This window comes from Alexandromys fortis, unplaced genomic scaffold (genome assembly GCF_014885135.2).
Source record: "Alexandromys fortis isolate MF-2015 unplaced genomic scaffold, M_Fortis_MF-2015_v1.1 scaffold_150, whole genome shotgun sequence".
NCBI lineage: Eukaryota > Metazoa > Chordata > Mammalia > Rodentia > Cricetidae > Alexandromys > Alexandromys fortis.
The window spans coordinates 3131279-3154151 of NW_026068027.1; the positions used below are offsets into that span (position 1 = coordinate 3131279).

Below are 22873 nucleotides of genomic sequence, written 5' to 3' on the forward strand. Positions count from 1 at the left end.
AGCAAAGAGGCAGGTGTGCCCCCTCCTCAGAAGGTCTTAGGAAAAAAAGATTGTGACCTTTTAGAGCCGGGTGCCTAGATTTCTATCTTCCTCTGTACCCGCCTCCCTTTATTCTTCCTATTTCTCTTGCAGTTTCCTTTTTTTTCTTTTTCTTGGTCCCATCGCACTTTCCCAGCACTGCTGCTTGGGTTGGCTGTTCCTTCCTCACCGGTAGGACTGTTCTCCTTCCTGGGTTCTCATGGAGTATCCCTCCAGGCCCAGCCTCTTCCCCGCTGCTCCTCGCTCGCCTCCCTCTTCTGCTCCCCGCCCCGCGGAAAGCAGAGTTCCTCACGAAGCCCAGAGGTGGGAGGTGGGTCCTGGCGCCGGGTCCGCCCCTCAGTGCGTGTGCGAATGCCTGTGTGGCGGTGACGCGCAGGCGGCGGTGGGAAGGGGAGGGAGAGGGAGAGAGAGAAAGCGAGAGAGAGGGAAGGAGGCCGCCGACCGCCCGGATTGCTGGGCTCCTGCGCGCTCACGCACCTCGCCGCCCGCCGAGGCAGGCGCAGGCAGGGCGCAGGCGGCGGCGGGCGGCATGGAGAGCCTGCTGGAGAACCCGGTGCGCGCCGTGCTCTACCTCAAGGAGCTCACGGCCATCGTGCAGAACCAGCAAAGTCTCATCCACACCCAGCGCCAGCGCATCGATGAGCTGGAGCGGCGTCTAGACGAGCTGAGCGCGGAGAACCGCAGCCTGTGGGAACATCAGCAGCTGCTGCAAGCCCAACCTCCGCCCGGGCTCGTCCCCCCGCCGTCCGCCCCACTGCCTGCTCCTACAACCACCACTCCGGGCGCCACTGCGGCCCAGGAGCCTCTCCAGGACCACGGACAGCTCACACTCGCCACGCCGGAGCCGCCGGTTCAGCACCACGGACAACTCCTGGCGCAGCCCCAGCCCGGCGGCAGGGCTCAGGCTCCCCAGTCGCCCCACCAGCACCCGGTGGCACCCGGGGCCGCAGCTGACAAGGAGAAGGAGCGTCCCCCGAGTTGTTGCGCTGCCGCCGGAGCCCTACTTCAGCACACATCCCCCGCCGCCCTCGGCAAGGGCGTCCTGAGCAGGAGACCCGAGTAAGTGGGGAAGAGGAGGTGGGAGAAGCAAGTGGGTGTGAAGAGGGGAAACCAGCATGTAAGAGTGAAGGACTGGGGTAATGTCAAGTAAAGCAGTGAAGATGCCTTGCGTAGGAACGTGTCAAGGAGATCCCCGCAAGGAAGGGTTTGAGATCCGTGTTTGAGGGTTTGTGGTGGTTGGAGCAAAAGGAAGTATCTAGACCATCTTTGGGGCAAAGAATGAGAGACGTGGGCTTAAACTGATTGGGGATATTGGTAACTTCTAGGTATTAACGGGATAAAATTGAGGAAGATGGGGGTAAAAATTAAGCCAAGGGACTATTGGAGGATTTAAGCTAGGAAAAATTCAGAAGGGAGTTTGCATAGTACAACTGTTTAAATAAAGAGTGAGGTGCCAAGAAGGCAGGTTTGATCTGGAGGTTTGTTAAGAGCTTCAAAGGGGCTGGGGTCCAGCAACGAGGATTGGAGCAATGAGGATAAGGCTGAAGGACAGCAGGGAACGGGGAAAGGGAGCCAGATACAGGGAAATGATGGGTGGGAGACAGCGCTGCTCAGGCGAAAGAGGTGGTTCTTTATCTGATGCAGTGGGAGTCAAAGCCAGGAGTCCAAGCTTTCTCCCTTCTGACCCAAGTGAGCATCTTCATTCTGTGTCCTTGCAGTGCCAAAGGGGAACCCAGAAACAACCTTCCAGACTTGTGGGTGCCTCTGTTACAGCTTCAGGACTTACCTGGCTGGAGCTCGTCCCTGACTCAAGAGCACACAGGGGTGCAGGATGATTGGCAGTCATGGGAAGGGAACAGTGAGAATGGAGACAGCTGGGCAACAGTTCCATGAATTCAATCCCTCTGTAAATTTCTGTTGTGGCTACTTATGGCAAGACCTGTTTCTCTTTGGTTATTTGGAAACCTCATCTTGGATTCCAGGGCAAATGTTAATTGTCCCCAGGCAGTCTAAGGCCTGGAGATTTTTCTTCACTCATGAAGTCCCTGGAATAAGAACGTGGGAGGAAGAGATGAAGGGGGCTGGAATGTTTTATCCTCTGTATTAGGGAAGCTTGACAATCCTGTCAGTGTTACTTCTCTGATTAGACGGGGAGGAAAGAACAGCCCTGTGGCAATCAGTACCTGGTCAACACTGGCCCTGATGATGTGATGCTACAGGAGAGGGAGGGGCAGAGTGAGGAGAGCTGAGCACCTCACCTCTACTCGGCTCACATGGGATTTATGTCTGGAAGACGCTCGTGAAGATTGGCCGCATTTCTTAAGAGCTCACCTCTTCCCTGCCCCTTACCTCACTGTCTCGCCCATCGCTGTGAAGAAGGCGGGTCAGGCATGCTCAATTACAGGGTAGGTTTGACCAGAGTACAGGATCCCAGGGGTGGAGAGCTAGGATAACCCCGCTTGACAGACCCAACACATCTGATGCAAACCCCGAGAAAATTCTCCGTGGCCTATTTGTCATTCAGTTTTATGACTGTCTTTCTTTTCTGGCATGAAAAGCAAGCAAGGCAGTTTTTTTTTTTCAACACCCACATCTCAGCTAAGGACAATTCTCTCCCAAGATATTCTACAGCCCTTTCTCCCAATAGAGGGAACAATTCCACCTCACTTTCCTTGGGGGCAGCCATAGCAGCCTGGCATTAGGATTCTCCACCTGAATTCTCTCCTCATGACATCTGGTGTCTTGCTTCTCTCCTGCTACATTCTCACTCTCTTTGCATCTCGCTGGGAAGCTGTGATCACGAAGGATTGGTGGCAGATCATGTTCTGGGATAAAGACTTCTCTGTAGCCCCCAAGGGGTCCTGGAGAGCTCATGCCTTCCATGCAGATGTTCCTGCTAGGCATCCAGAGGTTGAGGGATCACCTGGATTCCTCTTCAGCCTCACATGCCAATACCATGTGACGTCTTTCTCTCTTCATCTTCCCTGCCCTGCTTCTGCTTCCCATGGGGCAAAAATAAAAACCAACCAGCATGATGGAGGGGAGTAGAAGCTTCTGGGCACCTTTTACCTGGGAAGCTGTGCCAGGCACTGAGGGGCTCATCGTACCATGTGCTTCTCACTTTCTCCAGTGACTCCAGCCTTTCCCCTTCTCCCCAGGCCTAGATACCCAGAAACTTCGAGTGAGAACATACTTAGCTCTCAACTTTCTTATCTTCTTTGCAAAATAACTCATACCTTGGAGAGCCTGAGGCCCCTGGGATCCCATTTCTTCTCCCGTGTTTTAGCCTGACTTAACCAACATTTCCCCGTAGAACTCGGGAGTAGAGTCACTGTTGATCCCTGGGTGTTTAGCCCACTCTACCCTCTACCAGTGGACCTATTCTGAATGTGCATCCTGTATTCCACAGGGCAGGACTAGATGGAACCAGCAGGCAGAGAGAGAGAGAGAGAGAGAGAGAGAGAGAGAGAGAGAGAGAGAGAGAGAGAGAGAGAGAGAGAGAGAGAGAGAGAGAGAGAGAGAGAGAGAGAGAGAGATCCATGTAAAAGGTGGGGACGTACTTGGTCTTTCCCCCCATGCTTCTGCTAAGCCAGTTCTCTACCATGCAGAGGAGGAAGGGATGCAAGGGAGGGCTTCAGATCATAATTTTTCTGCAAAGCTTTGCCTTTTCCTCTCTGTCCTCATTACAGAAGAACGTGGCTCTAGGTAGGTGGCTACAGATGGACAAATGGTTCAAAGGGCCAGGCATTGTTAGGTACCATCTACAACATGCACATGTGCGTGCATACACGCACATGCACACCACACCAGCCATATAGTCCCTCAACTCCTCTCCTCGCCCAACCCAGGGAGAATAAGGAGCTCAGGACCTAGGAAATGATGGATCATTTAGTGGCCATCTGATGAAGATGAGTGTGCAGCCTGGCCTCTCTCTCCCTCCTTCAGCTGGGGGACACACAAAGGGGCCAGCCTTGGGATCCGGGCTAAGAAAGCAGCAGTGCGGAGGCGGAGGCGGTGAGCACAGCCATGTAACAGAAACCCTGGGGGTTAACATCCTTTCTCTGCCCGCTTCCCGCTCCTGCTAAGCAGGAGCCCCTACTGTTTATGCCGCTTAATGAAAGCAGCAAACACAGATCCTTCCTCTTTGTTTTTTCAATCAAGGCTCCCAGTAGCTACGGAATTGATTATTATCTTTTTCCTGGCTGGAGCCAGGCCTTAACCTGACCTGGAAAAGACCCCTTGCAAGGACGTACAGGACCCTAAGATGACTTCATGGCTGCAGCTTTTGTTACAGCTCACTTGCCCACCTACTCACCACCTGTTTAGTTGGGAATCTTTGAGCTTGCCTGCATCTCCAGCCCCAGAGGCAGGCGATTACTGACTTCAAGATAAGATTTGGGTATTGTGTTTCAAATTCAGCTTTCACTCCAAGATTCCCAATTCAGGATAAAAGTACAGGAACCTTAGTATTTATTATGGCTTTGTCTCTTCCTCCCTCACCTTCCTGGAGCAGCCTTGCCCTTCTTCATTACTTTCCTTCTTTCTTCTCTGTTCCCCATTTCCTTCTAACAATGGAGATTGAACCCATGGCTTTGTACATCCTAGCACACTAAGTGTATGTTCTAGCGCTGAGCTTCATTCGCTAGCACTACATGAAAGTCTTGAGTCATCTCCAGACCTTAGATGTGGGGATGGCTAAATGACTTAAATGTCTTTCAATCACAGTTGTCTAGGATGCTGACTGAAGCAGAGATCTCTACTGCTGAGTGAGGGTGGTCTGCCTGAAGTTGGCAGTGTCTGGCTAGCTCACCCTGGAAGCTAGCCAACATGAAGCTAGCCATCAGTGAGCTAAGTGCATCAGATGTTTGGTCTGTTGAAAAGCCTGAATTCTGTGCTGTGGAGGGACAGGAAGGAAGGAAGTGGTCCTTACATGACATATAACAAAAACATCTAGAAACATTTAAGCAGGTGTGAGCATACTGCAGCTGCCTAGAGCCATCCTTTCTTCAAACATTAAGGTAAAAGAAATGGGCACACAGAGATTTGGAATCAGGGGGAAGAGTTTTTTGGCTAGAGGTAAGAATTCATGTCAGAAAACAGCAAGAGCCAAGGACAGCCAGAAAGAAAATTGTCTAGCAGATTCAGTCCTGGAGACATCTGTGTCGCATGCAGACATTCCCACCTCTGACTGGACGTATCTGCCTGAGCCATGCCCGTGGGTATGGACAGTCTCAACATGTCTTGTATCTAGAATGCCTGGTTGTCCAAGCTCACTCATCTGTCTAGACACATCCACAAATTAGTCAGAAAGTGGGGTCAGAGGAAGGGTCACTCAAGGAGGGAGTGAATCCTTTTGCTCATTCCCAGAATCTGGCACACAGGAGATCTTTATAAAGATTTGCTGCCCAGACCTTTGCAAAAGCCCAAACTTATCCTCTTCCTGCCAGGGAAGAAAAACAAAAACAAAACAGCTGTAGACACTCAAGCCATTCCTTAGCCTCTGGTGACATTCATCAGGTGACACGCCCCCATGCCCCCATGCATCAGGAGACACGCCTCCCCACCCCCCATTCCTTAGTCTCTGTCGACACAGACACACCCTTCATGCCCCCATGTGTGCATCTCCCTCTCCTCACTCCCCGCCCTTCCCGTAACACAGGTAACATCACACAGCCCCACAGAAGCATCCTGGCACAGGTTCCTCTCATTTCCAGCCTGAGCAAGAAGTACAGCAGTTGGTAATGCTCACTCAGCAAATATCTGTGCTGCCTGCATCCCAAAGGTCTCTTCCTGGGGAGGAAATGGAGACAGATTGGGTGGGGAGGAAAGGTAAGGGGTGTGGCTTGGAAAAGAAGAGTAAGCAAGGACCCATAGCTGGGGCCAAGTTCTAAATGGAGATCCAATTCTTAAATTTAAATCCCATATAGAGCTTTTTTACACTTACTTCCCTTATTGGGAAGGCAGAACATTTTTTTTCCCCACAGCAGTCTGGACAACAACTCCATGGTCCAGGACATTGGATGGCAGCAGCTTGCTAAGAGATCCTGGGGACACTCTGGCAGGCTTCCAAGTCAGGACACTGCAGTCACTTTCTGCTTCTCTGGAAAAGCACGGAGTACAGTTCCCTACAGAAGCTGTGCAGAGGGTTGGGGGCGGACAGCTGGCTTCACTTCAGGTTCTGCAGACCCTCAGAGATATGAGTGAAGCGAGAGGACAAGCTGGAGTTCTCAGCCACAAAGAGCTCCGGGAAACCACCACAGCACAGCCCATTTAAGGTCTAGGAGTCCGAGAACCTGGGATCTCATAGGCCCACCTGGGTGGGGGCCCTGTCTTAGCACTGACCAGCTGACCTCAGCTGGTCCCTGCTTTCAGTGCAGTTTTGCATGCAGGAAAGGGTGGAGTCGCTGTGAAGTTTAAGACTGCACTGTCCCTTATTCAGCACGACATTGGGATCTTATTGAACACTTAATACAACACAGTATTTCAGCATATAAAGAAACCAAGACCGAGGGAAGATAAGCGGATCGTCTACTCTCAGATAGCAGCAGTAGATGGAATCCACACAGGTCTGGTCTGTTAAGTCACCTTTGGACACGTGTCCCTTGCTCTTTCCCTCCTCTACTACCAGACATCATGCATCCAAGCTAGTCCCGAGCTGGGACTGTGAGCTGGGACTGTCGGCTTGACCTTGTCAGGCAGCCAGGCAGGGCAAAGCCACCGTGGCCTGCGATCTCTATGAGCGGTGACAGCGTCACAGCGAGAAAATGCGTCTCCAACTGCATGCTCTCTTGCAGTACTTTAAGATCATCTGTCCTTCTCTTAAGGATCTCAGGGACATGTGAGTTATCACCATGCCCTATGGTGAGAAGGAACTCTGTGACATTTTTCCTATAATGGGAAGTCACGGTGTCCTCAAGGAAAAGACACAGTGACCTGCCAGGGACAGCAGTAGCCGGTGAGGATTACAAAGTACAACTGGTAAACACTTTCCACGTTCCTATAAAGCAGACCAGTGAGTCCGTCCCTTCTGCAGACTGCTCCTGCTGGGGGTGAGCGGGGGGAACTTCACTAGGCAGCGCCCGCAGAGGTGGAAACAATGCAGGGAGAGACCAAAAGGAGAAGAGGCCCGTGTGACACTAAATAGTGGGAGGGGACTGAGGGGACGCTATTATCTCAGGCAGGTCGTAACGGATATGAGTCTTCTTTCTGATATTATTCTTAAATGAGACACTTTTGTAAAAAAGAAAACACATGAAAAGGAAGAGAGTTTCTCAGATTCTCCCAGGTGATAGTGGCTACAAAACCACCACTGGCAAAGGTGTATGTTGTGTGTGTCTGTGTGTTGGGGTTCTGGGAGCAGGCTCTCTTGCTGATGTTCCTTGCTAGGATCAGGAGGGTTATGTAACCAAAAGCAATGCTGTACTGAGTGGTACCTGGCCTTCCCATGGCGGGCTGCTATGGACTGCAGGCATCCTTCCTAAGTCCCTTCCCAGAGGAAGTCCCTGTGCTCTGTGCTGTCATCTTTTCCATCTTGTCCAGGGACTAAAGGATTTCATGAACCCCTCTGGGAACTCAAGCAAATGTCAGCTCCAGAAGGATGCTTTAAGGCCACATGGTCCGGTCTGGCAGGGTTTGGGGGGAGTGACTGGGCTTCCAAATGAGTTATTTTAAGACTAGGCTTAGCGCTCCTGTTCTTCTAACTCCTCATCCTGTTTCTCTGACTCCATGGTGATGGATCAGAAGACCCTTCAGGATGGTTCCATCTGCTCAAGAGCAAACCTGCGCTACCTACCCAGGTTCAGAGGGCTGGGGGATGGGAGATCCACTGTCAGCCTCCAGGCTACCTTCCCTATGCCACAATTCCACAGAGATTGTTCTGAGTACTTCAAGGTTATCTCTTTTGGCAAAAACACCATTTCCAGGACAGGATCAAAGCCATCCACACAGCTTTATCAATCTTTCCCCACTTCCACATAGATACATGTTTGTGGACAATTCCAGTTAGTGCTTGCCAGAAGAGGAGGCTACCCCACAGCACTGGTTGACTGAATACTGGGGCAGGAGGCTCAGGGACATGAAGGACCCAGGAGGAGATTGTTGAGACTCTTACTGTATCCTTATTTCCACTAATTTTTTTAATTGAAACCCCGTGGGGGGAAGAGAGCATAGAGCTCACCCACCGGGGGAGTTGTACGGAAACATAGAAAAGCCATTGTTATTTGGGTTATAGAGAAGAGCTCCCTTGTGAGCTTCATCTTTGCTGAAAAAGCAAAGGAAGGACTGAAGAAGCATCCGGGTGCTAGGAAATCTCTTGCTCTTTTCAAAGATCTTGAGATAATGTTTGGGGTGGCAAAATACCCCATGGCTACATCAGGCATTGCTATAAAGGAGGAAGCACGGACTGCCAGCCGCAGGGTTTGATGGTCCATGACCTCAAAGATGCAGGAGATGACGGCAAAAGCTTAGTACCTGATGAAGGAATGCTGGGTGATAAGTAAACAAACAGACAGACAGACAGATAAGGCCAGTGTCCATACAGTCTAGAGGGCTTTTGGATTCTGGAGTGGGTAGAGAGAAGGGGACGGTGTCAAGGCTGCGGAAGAGCTGACCAGAAGACAACTCCCTCTCCTTGTAGTTTACCATTAGCCCCAGTACCGAGCTTACCTTCCCTCATCTGAGCATGTGCAGAGAAGACCTGGGAACTCAGCATTTCGGGCTGGTATCAAAGTGAGGAGAACAGTGGACAGACAGCGGAAAAATGGAACCTGCTGTTCCTATCTATGAACAAGGAGAGTTCACCTCTCCCTCCATTCCCAGCCTCTGACTAGTCCTAGCCTAGGAAATGCACTAACCACAAAGAATGAGAAAATGTTCTGATGAATGTCTTAGCCACACACGTACCCCTGGCGAGTTGAAAGAGCAGCAGAAACGTGACTACAGGATGTGGTCCTGAACCATAGCCTTATCTCTGGGAGAAGAACAAGGCTGGCAATGCTGAGCAGGGTAGAAGGCACACAGGAAGCCAGCTCTAGGTTCCATCCTGAGCCCCAGCAAGAGGGAGGAAAGTAGAGGGAGAACAGAGTTAGGACATGGGAGGGGGCTCACCATTCTGCCCAGGGAACAATAGGAGCCAGCCCCCAGGCTATCCCCTTCTAGTCCTGCCAAGCATTTCTTGCAGTATTTCCTGGGTGATGTTAAGATCCCGATGGAGGGTGTGGGTGTGTTTGTGACACTAAGTGAGTACCACCTCCCCCTCCTCACCCCTACCCCCAGTGAGGCCTGTTTGGTCAAGCCATACTATTGGAATGCCAGTTTTGTTTTTGGTTTTTTCCTTCTCTTCATGGCAACCTTCACCTCTCTTAGCTGGCTGAAAAGAATTCCTGTAATCCTGCCGTTAGACCTCCATACCCATCCCGCTGTCTCCAGTATTCTATCTGGGAAAGGCGGGACTCCTAGGCCCCCCGAAAAGTGAACCCCTGGGAGGAAGGCCCCCTAGAAACTGGGTAGTGCTGCAGCTGAGCTGCGCCCCAGGAGTTCTCTGGAGATTCTGAGCTTCCATGCTCCAGCACAGCGAAGTGCAGCGGAGAGAATCTGCAGTGGTTTTCTCTGCAGACTCTTGCGGCTCGCTGTCCAGTGTCCAGGGCCTGGCACCAGCTGCCTCTGCTTGGATTTGCCAGGTCAAACCAGCCTCCTGCTTCCAGCAGCCGGGAATGTAGTCCCGTCCCTGGCACAGGCGGGGAGCTCTGCACTTTCTTCCTCGATGAATGGTTCCCATCCACCACAATTTTCAATCAGTCCTAAAACGTAACACAATGATTATTTAAAAAACAGCAGAAACAAAAACTGCTAAGCAGTTGGGAATTGCTGGGTTGGGTCTAGCATCAGGATTTCCCTTGCAGAGAGCCTCTGCACACAAGAGGCCCTGCCCTGCAGCCCTGACTATTCCATGCTACTCAGTAACACACACACACACACACACACACACACACACACACAACTACATCCTCACCTTCTCTCTGACCCCCAGGACTTGGGGAGGCTGGGACAGGCATTATCCTTTTAAGCAACCGGATTCTGGCCCTAGAGCCAAGACTATGCTGATGCCAGTTGTCCCTCACAGAGCCAATTACAACCTAGCAGCAACCCCTCCTGGACCTTGACTTTCCTCTTATTCCACTGGGCCAATCATGTCTGCCCTTGGCCTGTACCCTCAGCTTACCAAGAACAGTGAAAGAAAAGGGCCCTTACTCTGTGGATTGTTGGGAAGACATCTCAAGACCCTGAGAAGGAAACTCTGGGAGTAGGGGGACTGAGGCAGTTGAGCCTCAGAGAGCAGAGGGCCGGATGAAGGGGAAATCCCTGAAGAGCCTTTTAGAACTAATTACCCTGGAAATTTCCACTGGGTCCCCTGTGGCCATCAAGGCTTAAATCTAAGGAGCAGCAGGAGGGGGCTCTATAGGCAAGCGGCCTCCCTCCCCAGACTAGGGAAGGCTCCCATCGCCAGCCTGGGGAAAGTCCTTCCTTCTCCATTGACTCCAGGGACTCCCAGTTGGGGGCGAGAGCGGAGGACGGAGTGTGGGCGGCTGGCGAATTGCTGACGATCAGCACGGATCTCCCAGCCCACGCGCCCCCTCTAAGCGCCAGAGGCGTCACGCTTCCTCACGGGGGCGGGCACCCCAGGCTCGGGAAAGCCGCGCGCCTCTGCCGCTCGCGCGCGCCCGCTGCTGAGTCACACGTGTGGGAGAAGTCTTGTCCTCCCCTCCCCGTGCCCCGCCCCTGCCCCATCCCCCAGCTCATAAAGCCTCAACTGCCCGGGGTGTTGCTCCATACTTTCTTGCTGCTCCCACCTGCCAGCCAGCCTTCTCTCCCTCCCCGACCCACCTCCACACCCCACCCCTTCCCACACTCACTCTACACCCCATCCTGCCCTACACCCACCTTTGCACCCCACCCCGCCCCACACTCACTCTACACCCCATCCTGCCCTACACCCACCTTTGCACCCCACCCCGCCCCACACTCACTCTACACCCCATCCTGCCCTACACCCACCTTTGCACCCCACCCCGCCCCACACTCACTCTACACCCCTTCACAGTCTATCCTGTTCACCACTGCACGGTGGCCTGTACCTCCTCTGGATTTGTAATGAGTGTGGCGACAGGACTGGGCACCTGGTGCTGAGGGCACCCTTGCCTGGCCTCCTGAGGCCTGGCCCAGGTCTGCCTGGGGATTCTCTTTGGAGAAAGGGAAATGAAGGTGGAGTTGTCAGGGTCTTGGATGAGGATGGTGTCACCAAAGTTGATTTCTGTTCGGCACAGACACACACACACACACACACACACACACACACACACAGGCTTCTTATTCTTATACCCAACTCAACACACCTACAAAAGAGTCCCAATTGTCTTCCTGTATTTGGCTTTGGTAGATCTGCAGTACCAGAATTCCAAAGAACATCCTGGCTGGGCCTAAGCTGTTAGGTGACCAGGATGCAGGGTGGAGTCTGAATCTTGACCAGGTGACTAACTGGGCGCAGCCTTGGTATTTCCCTTTGGGAGAGGAGTGGTGATACAGTGGCAGGCCAGCCAGGGAGTGAGGACTCCCAATGCGGCAGGGCACTTCCTGGTAGTCGGGGACCCTTCTAGTAGGAAGAACTTAGGAAGTGCTTGTTTCCATCCCGGAATAATCTAGAACAGGCTCAGAGCAGGACTCCCTCAAATATTTGAGGCCAACGTATTTCATCCTCACTGTGCCTTCCAGCCCACCTCGCTCACCCCTGGTTCCAAACCGTGGCTCCCCTCTTTCCGACTGAGCCCATCCTCGAACTTGCGGCTACACATGACTTTGAGATGACTGACTTCAGTCACGTCACGCTCCACTACAAAGCACTGAGCAAGCCTGGAAGCCGGGGTACACGCGCACACAGCTTAGGCTCGAGCTGCCTCCTCAGCCTCCGTCCCAATGTCACATGGTCTGGGAATACTAAACTTGGGCCGCATGCCTGGGCACCCACTGACTTTCCCAGCCCTTTGCTGCAAACAGGAGCCATCCGACTCCTCGGAAGCACCAGTGTGTGCACTCTCTAGCTTCCAGCCACCTCTACTTGTGCAAGAAGCTTTTGCCCCATCACCATCACCACCAATGCTTGGACTTCACACAGCCCTGTTGATCTGTTTCATCAAATCTCATTATGTCCTTTAATTGTTTTCAGTTTGTTCTTTTCAAATACATACCACATTGATAGAGGAAAAAAGTAAAGATGTATACACAGTATTTGATGGAGTATCCCCCCTCCCTCACCACTTTATAACACAACCACTTACCCCCTCTCACCTTACCTCCACCCTCCAGCAGCCAGTGCGAGCAATTTTCTTACCTTTCAACTGATTTTGTGGGTAAAGCCAAGCACTCACAGGCACATCATTCTTTTTACACAGATTAGAGTAAATAGCTGCTTTTCTGTGCTTAGAATTTTCCCCCCATATTTGGTAGCCTTCAGTAGGTGCTGTGAGCATTGCATGGCCATGAATCTAGGTTCCTCGGTGCCCACTGGTCGTTTTGGACTGCAGGTTCTGGGCAGCCTGCCTCTGGGGTGTGCTTTCTTGTTAGCGAGAGGCTTAGGAGACAAGGCAGACGTTACTGAGCGGCTCCATTTGAAATGCCCTCCCATGCTAGGAACATTGGTAAATTGCGGTTGAAGATCCAAGGAGAATGTTTCTCAGGGGGGAAGAAAACTCTGGCTTAGCATGCTTTTGTTCTCTGGGGCTCTCTTTGCCGTCAAGGTTGGGGAAGTTATGGGAGGTTCTAACTTCCCAAGCAGGCAGAAGCCCACTCCTAAAGCACCTCCTCCTTCAGGAGGTCTTCCTGAACTGAGCTAAGAATGCAAACAGAGGTCTCACAGAAAGTAGCTTCCCTTTCTATAAAGACATTTCCACAGTGTCTGTATTCATCCCTTCCTAAGTGTCCATAAAGTTCCAGTACTACTCCAGGCATGGGGATACAGGAAATTCCCAGACTCTTTCAGGAAGCTTTCTTGTCCCCCAAATAAAATGATAAAAGCTCAGTGTAGCTGAATAGGTTAGCAACTCTCGAGCAAAGGCAAGCAGAGAAGAAGGCCTGGGTGGTAAGAAATGTGGGGTAGGAACAGATACTGGGAAGCCCCCATGGCAAGGGAGGCTCTGAACAAACACCTGGAGAAAAGGATGTAGCTTCTGTGCTCCCTGTGGTACAGCCCAGACTAAGACAGTGTGGTGGTTTCTGCTAGACAAGACTCAGGCACACAAGGAGCAAAGCCGTAAACAATCACAGAGCTTGATTGGTGTCTTAGTCTCTGATGCTGTGATAAGAACACCATGGCCAAAGCAGCTTAGCAGAGACAGAGTTTATTTTGGCCACGGTTCAGGTTACAGTTCACCATTATGGGAAGGCCAGACAGCAAGCAGCCACCCTTGACATTCCACCCACAGTCAAGAAGCAGAGAGAAGTGAATCGTCAACACACATATACTTGTGTTTAGCTCCCTTTGCCCAGTCTCACAGAGTTCAAAATCCTCCACCTAGGGAATGGTGCCACCCAACAGTGGTTCTTCCCGCATTTACCTGAGGTGGGAAGTCATGGCGATCCCTTACCAGTTGTCTCTGTCAGGTTTTCATTGCTGTGAAGAGACACGGTGAACACAGCAACTCTTATAAAGAAAAGCATTTCACTGAGGAAGCTCATTTACAGTTTCAGCTGTTCTGTGAATTATCGTCATGGCGGGGAACATGGCGGCACGCAGGCAGATATACTACTGGAGCCGAGAGTCTTAACATCTTGACTCAGAGGCAACAGGAAGTCAATTGACAGTCACACTGAGGGAAGCTTGAGCAAAAGAGACCTCAGAGTCTACCCCCGCAGTGACACACTTCCTCCAACGAGGCCACATAGTGGTACTCTTAATAGTGCCACTCCGTTGGGGGCCATTTTCTTTCAAACCACCACTGAGGCCAATCTGACCTAGACAATCCATTACTGAAACTCCCTTCCCCGGTGAACCTAGACTGTGTTGTCAAAACCCACCATGACAGTGGAGTGTAGGGAGGGAGGTCTGGAGGATGTAGGGGTGTAGTGGATCTGGGAAGAGCGTCTCAACTGGGATTCCAGTCTGCCAGGCAGTCTGGAAATGCTAGGGACATTCCAGAACTCAAAGGGCTGGCAGACTTGCTGGAAGATACGTCTCTGCCAACCTTGAGTGAGCCAGGGCCCTGTGGAGCATCCAGCAATGCCCAGTGTGGTCCACATAATTCAGAGCTCTCCTGCCATCAAGACTTGTGTTTCTTGTCCAGAGAATTAAGGCCTGTTGTGAAGTATTAAGAAAAATGCATCCATAGGATGATTTTGAGTGGAGAACCCTTCATAGGAACTTTGAATGCTGAGCCGAGAAAACATTGAGGACGAGGGGAAGACAGAAGCTGGGAGTTTAGGCAGGAGTGTGGCAAAAATCCAAGGAGAGCAGTAGCTAAGACTGAGGGGACAGAGCGGCAGTCAACAGGAGCCATTGTCTGCAGATCTGGCCAAGCCCCCTGCAGCCCCTCTCCAGGCACACCTGCTGGGACTCTGAGGTCACAATGGGTGGCCTGGGGAGGGAGGGGAATCACAGGCAACCTTGCTGTAGTCACTTGAGTCGCTTACTGCCTGTGTGGCATTGGATCCTTCCCTTTCCTCAGAAACCTTAGGAAAGCAATCCTCACTCCATCTGGAGGAACTGATACCATCTTCAGAGCCCCGCAGCGCTGTCTCTGGCGTTAATAACTCTCTTACCCTGTTGCCCCAAATGGCAGTGCAACCCCAGCGGTGCCCTTCTTAAACTCAACCTTACAACATGAGAGGGGGGGGGAGGTTGGGGATGAGAGGGAAGCTCAAGAGCTGAGCCAAAGTCATCAGAAGGACAGGTGTTGAGATTCAGACAGGTCTAGGTCGAGTGGTCCAGCAGACACTTGCAGGGAGATGTTGAGTGGGCCTCTGTGTGGGCTAGAAACAGAAACTTCAGACAGCTTTTCAGTCTCTGAGACGGAACAACACCGATAAGTGATGAGACGGGGAGGAGGTAGAGCCCTGACACACCTGTGCTGGGAAGTGTAGGTAGGAACTGAGATGCGGTGGCCAAAGGTAAGTGAGAAGTGCTTGGCAAACCCCAGGAATTGCAGCAGAGGCTGTCACTGTGGGCATGCCCATGCCCGTGCCCAGCAGGACAGTGCCCAGCATGCCCATGCCCAATGCCTTCAGCAATATTTAATCAATGGTGACCTTGAAAAGGGGAGAGTGGTGGAAAGCTGAATTAGGGTAGGCTTGAGGGAGGACAGGAAGGGGCTTCAGAGAAAAGGTTGAACCCAACGTGTGGACCTGATTCCCTGGTTTAAACGAAGCAACTGGAAAAGGACATTTTTAAGGCAACCAGGGAAATTTACATGCAGACAAGGTTTTAGCAGAGATTAGAGAATTACCGTTAATTTACGTAGGTGTGATAATGATACTGTTATTATATCTTTTAAAAGTTCTTACCTGTTAGAAATACATGCTGAATAAAGTGATATTATTTCTGGGGTTTGTTTAAAAAATATTCCACAAAAATAATATAGGGATATAGATTAGCCAGCGGTGTTTGAAGTTTCCCCAGTGAGAAGTATAAAAGAAGATAGAATGTAGAGGATTGCATAAAGCAAATGAAGAAATCTCTTTGATGAATTTTGCCGTGAAGAGTGGTGAAAATTGGGGTGATTCGGGGGGGCTGTTCTTTTCAATGGAGGAAAGCAGGCTCCATTCAGCAGCATGCCAGCCAGCATCACGTACTGGCCACCCACTGCAGGAAAACTCCTAACCAAAGCACCACAAGGCAATCAGCAAAGATTCCCGGAGGAAAATAATTGTTTAATCACTGTAAGTGCACAGGAAATGCGAGCACGCACTTACCGTGCTCTTACCGCGGGGTGGGCACTGTGTGAATGCCCCACAGACTTTCTCTCAATATGTCCTAGTAAAACATAATGAGTAGGCTCCATTCCACAACCCAAGCCACATGGGGTTGCTCTTCAGATCGAAACCCAGGCAGCAGCAGCAACAGCAGCAGCAGCTCCGTGCTGTTCGCAGCCTCTTCTCCCTTGCCTCCTCTGGATGACTGCAGTCACAGGCATCCACGTTTTTCAGAGAAGATTTTGGCAAATGCAACTGCCCGGGTGTCTGTCCTGGACATGGTCCCAAGGGAGTGGTGGTGGAAGTGGGGCGGTCATCAGGGCTCCAGAATAAGCCCTCAGATCCTGATGCCCCTCTCTGCTTACAAACCGTTAGGCTAGATCAGCCCAGTGCAATCCTTTGCCAGCTCACCCTCCAGCACGGCATGCTCGCGCTGCACAGAACAAGACTAGAAACCCAGGGCACTGCTGCATAGGCGAGGGGAGTGGAGAGAGGGAATGGTGGGTGTTTCTGCTGGGGATGGACAATTGTATTGATGTTCCTCGGGGAGGAGTCAGGTCTCTGCTAACGTGGACCATATCTGTTGAGTGCCTCCTGCCTGCCAGGTTTTGCTGCCATCACTGGTCCTGGGGCCTCACCGGCAAATCAAAAGCCCTGCCATTGTGTTTGTATGCATCTGCTCATGGGGAGGAGATACACAATACAATGGGGAAACTCGTGACTGTGCCATCTAAGCTCCTACAAACGGAAAGGAAAGGAGTAACTTGGAGGAGAGTTGCGACAGGCAAGACCTCCCTGGGGAGATGACATTTGAGCAGAGAAAAATTAAAACCAGTAGATAACAGGGGCCGAGCTTGGTTGCCAGCGTTGGGACGCCTGGGCTTGAATTTGCACAAGCACCTTTCTATAGGGAGAGAAGTCGATGCAAAGACCCTGGAGCCATAAGAAAATCATGTGTTCTAAGAGAACAAGAAGGGAAGGAGGGTAGGGAGACCTAGATAGGTGATAGCAAGGATGGTGGGCGAAGCTGCAGACAGAAAGGGCTTTCCAGAGAAGCTGGTGGGGCTAAGACTCATGGGAAGTCAAGGGATCCTGAGCAGGAGGATGATGTCAACCACTAGCACATTAAACAACCTAAGAGCTAAGAGCCAACTAGAGAGACCACTCACTGCTCTTCCATATTCCATCCGGTATACTTAATGTCTGTGGTGCATGCCATTTATGGGCATTTATTGCTGCGTTTATCCACATAGCCCTGGTGGGGATGCACCATTATCCCTATTCCACAGAGGTAGGGTTTGATTGACAGATTAGGGTGACCTACCCAAGGCCATAGAGGAAAAAAAGAGCCATCCTCTGGCTCCTCACACAAGCTGTAGCCTGTTAAGTCCTGATGCAGCCACCCCTGTCCTAGGCAAGAGTCTCTCTTCCCCAGGCAAAGCCTAATCTGGTACATAAACCAGTGTCAGGGACAAAAAAAACTAATGGCGCCTTGCCCATATGACAGTTGTTGATGCTGTCGTAGCTGTGAACTTGGCCATTGACCTGCTCATCTCTGTCATGCCAGGCAGGACCAGGCTACAGGACTGGGAAATGCCATCCAGATGTAGCCGCGGGATGCTGGTTTACATGTCACCACAGGACCTTGACTGTGTCCGTGGTCTGTCTGGTCGGGAGGGCTCATGTAGCTGACAGAAGGTCCTTGGTTGGACCTCAGAGTATAAGCATGCAGGGTTACCTGTTCATGGTATGTGTGCACCTACGGTGCACATGTGTGTAAAAATGTGTACATGTGTGTCTGCATGTCCAAGAATGAGTGTGTGCGTGGATATGCTTCCTGTGCATGCATAGGTTTGGGGAGCTAGAAGTTTAGATAAGAACCCTGCATTTTTATGAGCGCCCTGAATGTGAGCATGAAGTTAGGAATGTGTTTAAGGAGAGTGACCACAGATGTGCTGGGCACCAAGGGCTGTGTGTGTGCTTGCATGTGTGGGTATTTGTTTACTCAAGTGGGTGTGCAAAAGTGTGTTGAATGTTACATGTGGGCTGATTCATCAGAAGAAAGTAGGTGTTCCGTGAGCCTACAAGGTGGGTGCGTGCCATGCGCAGAGTTAGTGCTTAGAGGTCAGTTAAAGCTACGAGATAGGTGGTTGGCTGGGTGAGGCCCAGGGCTTTTGTCTGGTTCTAAAGCTTTCACTACAGAAGGCATGATCAACAGCCTAGATGCCACTCACCCCGACTCTACGCATGCCTGGAGTAGAGCAGTGGAGTAAAAGGGACAACGGAGGCAGCGTGAAGTCACGCGAGAGGCCCAGCTGAAGTCTTAGCTGCGGGGCCTCGGGAGGTCATCAGACCTCCATTAACTTCAGTTTTCCATCATCTGCATGAAACCAATGCATAATTATAGTTATTAGCATAATATATTAACTAGGCTGTACTGTTAAGTATATATTAGCCACGGAGCTCTTGGGACGTTCAGAAATGACTGCGAGACAGGCACACTGTACAAATGTAGTCCTCATCGTTGACCGGACTTGCTCTGACTGTTCCTGGAGACACTGCCCGGCCACAAGGGAAGAAGGATGAGTCTGTGGTTGGTGCTGCTCTGGTTTGAGCCATAGGACCCTGGGAGAGGCAGCCTGTGGAGCTGACATAGGCTTCATGGTCTCGATCCATTGAGTCGTCTTTGCTCAGTAGCCTCCATTGAGTCGTCTTTGCTCAGCAGCCAGGCTCCCAGTCTGCCAGGGAATGAAGAAGCTATTTTCTGAGGGAAGCTGGTGAGACTCAGTGAAGGCTCCAGCTCTGTAATTTGCATGGTGCTGCCAGCGTAGCACTGGGAGGCCACCTAGCCCTTTGTCTGATCTGCTGTGACTCAGGTTAAACCAGACTTTGAGCTGGACGACTAACTGCCTGGGTTTGCAAAGCGGAAGGAGAGAAGGCAGCATGAACTCTGGCCTTTCAGTAGCTGGAGTGGAGAAGAAAGAGGAGTTGAAGCCTTCTGGCCCAATCAGTTTGCAAACTGGCTTTCTGTTCTGAATGAATCTCCCCAAAGCCTCCCAGATGGATATGAAGTGAGGGTTATTCTGAGATGATAGATGGAAAGGGATTGTATACCTTGCACCTGCGGTGGCAGTGATGAATAGACCCATATGTCTATGGCATGCACCGGTGCCTTCATTTGCATGTATGTGTGTTTTGTGTGTGTACACGCTTGATTCCCCCATGCTTTCCAGCCCCTTGGGAACCAGAATTTATTTATGGATTCGGTGACAAGTAGCGGCTGTTCTGTCCTGTGCCAGGCCATGTCCTGTACTGGATGTAGAAATGAATTGGCCACAGGAGTGGTTCCAGAAAGCTCATTCTAGTGCAGGGAGCTGTGAGATGCATATAAACCCCAGCAAATGCGCCAGGAAAAGCTGGGTGTTGCCGCCTGTTAGTAATCAGGAGAGCTGCTGAGAGCTCACAGGTACGTGCTTCTGGATCTCTTATACAGCTGAGCAACACAGACTGAAAGAGGTCTGAGAATCTGCTTGCCAGTCGCAGGAAAAAGACAGGATCTGAAGACAGGTCTCCCCAAATCTCCGTCAGACTGCTGTTCTGGGAACTCTGCCTTCTGCTCTGATTTGAGCTGAGGCCCCTGTGAAATCGTTTTCCCTGTGAATGAGGGGTTCCCTCACAGCATCACATGGAGGAGCTGGAGGGACTGGAGGCACACAGCCACGCTCACGCTGTGAGACCAGTGTCTTACAACCCAGCCCCCAAACTCAGCATGCAATGAAGAATCTACTTCACTAAGAAATCTGCAATGTGCCCAGGGCTCAGTGGAGACAGGTCTTTTCTGCTCCACATAGCCGGCATTGGAGAGGCCTTCCTGGGGCCTCACGCCTCGTCTTTAGGATGGTCATAAAATGGCTGGCAGATGAGGCTGCTTGGTGGGTCCTTTCTTCATGGGCCTCTCGGTGTAACAGCTGCTTGGACTTCCTCCAAGCAGGGTGCCGGTAATCTCTTATTACCATTTTTTTTCCTAAAAGAGCAGCAAGCAAAATAGTTCACTTCTCTAGCAAAGAATGGAGCATAAATGGAGGATGCCCCTGGGAGTCTTTGACCCCCGAGTCCTGCCAGAGCTGAGTCCACTGGGAACTGGAAAGTTCTCTCATTTGAGCAATAAGATACTCCGGAATCTCCCTGGGGAGGTAGTGCTGCGGGTCTGAGGGAGACCCAGAGTCCAGCATGTAGGCAAGAGAGCAAAGCGCAAGGAGGCTTTCTTAGCATGAACACTTCTGGGAGCTGGCTGAGGAAGAAAGGATTTTATTAGTAGGGAAATCACGGGTTTATGATGGGAGGCATAAGCAAGTTCATGTGCCAAAACAAAACAGCCTAGGACACTACTGACCTTGAAGGCCAGCACGAGATGCAGGCATGACAGGGAATAGAGGGGACATTATGCCGGCTCCTCAAAGTCACATGGAGAAGGAAAAGGATGGCCTAAGTCAGACATATTGCTAGCAGCCCCCATTGATTAAGCTAACATTCAAATGCTTTGTGTTTTAACTCATTTTCTCCTCCTCCCACTCTTTAAAGAAGTTCGTTTTTTTGCTACATATTGGATGTAGCTTGTCCCTGCCCAAATTCTTGTTACAGCTTGGTTTCCGACATATTTCAATACAGAAAACGTGAAGGTGGTGTGACCTTTAATAGGCGGAGCTGAATGGAAAGTGATTGGGTCCTGAGACTTAAGGGATTAATGCTGCTCTCGGAGCAATAGATTAGTCGTCACAAGAACTGACTGGGTCCCACGAGGGTGGCCCGTCATAACTTAGCTTGTCCTCTCTCAGCTCTCGGGTCCTCATGCCCTGTGAGCTCTGCTATACAGACACACTTGCCACCTTGTGCCAACTGCCTTGTCTGGGTGCGTCTATGAAGACTTTCCCAGAGCCTTACTGCTTGGACTTTCTGAACTCCAAAACCCTGAGCCTAGCAAACCTTTCCTTTTTGGTACATACAATGTCGGGGATTTCATGGCAGCGACACAAAAGAGACCAAGGAAATTAGTTACGAATCCCTTCATCCAGGAGGAAGCAGTGGTCAAGTTTGTACAGCAGCATTAGGAAGGATTGATGTCGGCAAGGCTCCCCATTGGCTGTGAGGAAGCCGGGGCTGATGATGGCAGGGCTGAATGAAATGAGTCTAGGTTCAGCAGCAACAATCAAAGACTTTGGATTGAATGTTTTTGCAAGTTTAGGTGTTGTATTTGAGGGATCATGCTTGGCTTTTGAGACAGAGAATTGCTCTGTAGTTCATCTGGCCAGGAACTCACCATTTAGTCCAGGCTAGCCATGAACCCACGGCAATCCTCTTACCTCATCGACTAAAGCAATGTTTCTCAACCTGTGGGTCTCTACCCCTTTGGGGGTTGAATAACAGATATCCTGTGTATCAGGAATTTACATTAAGATTCATAACAGTAGCAAAATTGTAGTTATAGAGTAGTAATGAGATAATTTTGTGGTTGGGGGTCCCCACAACATGAGGAACTGTACTAAAGTGTTGAAGCATTAGGAAGGTAGAGAACCGCTGTTGTGTTCAGATTATAGGTGTAAGCCTCCCAAGTTGTTTTTGTTTTTATTTTTACCCCACGGGAAAAAATTTTTCCTCAAAACTTAACGTAATAAGGCGCTGTAATGCATAAAAAGGCCATGACATACTTTTGTGAAGTAGAAGGTTTATGATCTTCTTTCCCCGCTCAACTTTGAAGTCCCTGGAGCGGCTGGTGGAGACCCACCAGTCTTTAGAGTTCAAGAGAGAAACGCTGTGTTACCACAGGACCCACCTCATCGTCATGCGGACATCTGATGAGTTGCCATGCGTTTTCAAGGAAGGTCTGGATGAGGGGGACAAGCCAATGCTTCCTACCCAGGACTCTTGTCACTCATCTGTCCCCAGGTGGCAAGGATAGGGAGACAAGGAAAGGCTGCCCCAAAGGAGTGAGAGAGAAGTAGGGGCTCCAGGTACAGATGTCAGCCCCTGGCAGGCTCAGGGAGAGTCCTGAACCTGGCTGGGTGGGCGCCATTCCCTGAGAAGAGCCAAACATTGCTTTCTGTGCCATGAGTGCCAGCCCCGGGAACAGCTGTCATCACTTGCCATGCTGAGCTCCTTCATAGCCTTCTGTGGGACTGTGCGGTGTCAGACTGTACAGCCGAGCAGAGGTCCACAGCGAGCTGTGGCTGCCGAGTTCCCGGGGCAGAGACTGATACTCTTAGCTGTAGTCGCTAAAAAATGTCTGCCCCGACACAGGCTTACGTTTCTCTCATGGTGAGTTCCCATGCAGAATCCAACCAAATCCCCACAACTCGGTGAAGCAAACAATTAAGGGGCAGGAGCCTCACAATGACCAGACCATCCCAGAGTGGGCTGCAGTGTATACAGATGTGTGTCTACAGATGTGCATCTGCAGTTCAGGTCATTTCCGCCATTCGTCCCAGGGACTCTCCCATGTGTCTCCCATTCAACCATCCCACCCTAGTTTCCACAGTGTCCCATTTCTGGGGCCCCTGCACTCCTCTGGCTCAGTGATGAGCCATCTGGTCTCCGCAAATGCAATCCAGCAGGAGGAAGCGGGAAAATACCGTATCTCATCCTGCAGCTGGGAAGGAGGTTAATGCTCAAGTGACCCGGGGTGCTGGGTGGAGGGGATTTAAAGATGAAACGGCTTAAAAGCCTCTGGGGAAAGGAAGAAGGGAGAAGAGAGGAGCACAGATTTGGTCTTCTTTCTCTTTTCAAATCAGTCTTACCGGGGTGTGATTATATACAATGGATCCGCTCAGTCTAAGGGCATGTGCCCCGACAGGTGCCTGAAGTTGTGGAACGACTGTCATTAGCA

The 22873-nt window shown here is 51.1% G+C and overlaps 1 protein-coding gene across 1 annotated transcript in view; it reads left to right on the top strand.

The window, feature by feature from the left end:
• The first annotated feature begins 498 nt into the window (after positions 1-498).
• The window catches only part of Iqsec3 (IQ motif and Sec7 domain ArfGEF 3), a 100003-nt gene continuing 77628 nt past the window's right edge, over positions 499-22873 (top strand). The window contains exon 1 of the mRNA XM_050164093.1: positions 499-1098. Within this exon, the coding sequence (XP_050020050.1) occupies positions 569-1098 (530 nt within the window). The 5' untranslated portion in view covers positions 499-568. The remainder of the gene's footprint in view (positions 1099-22873) is intronic.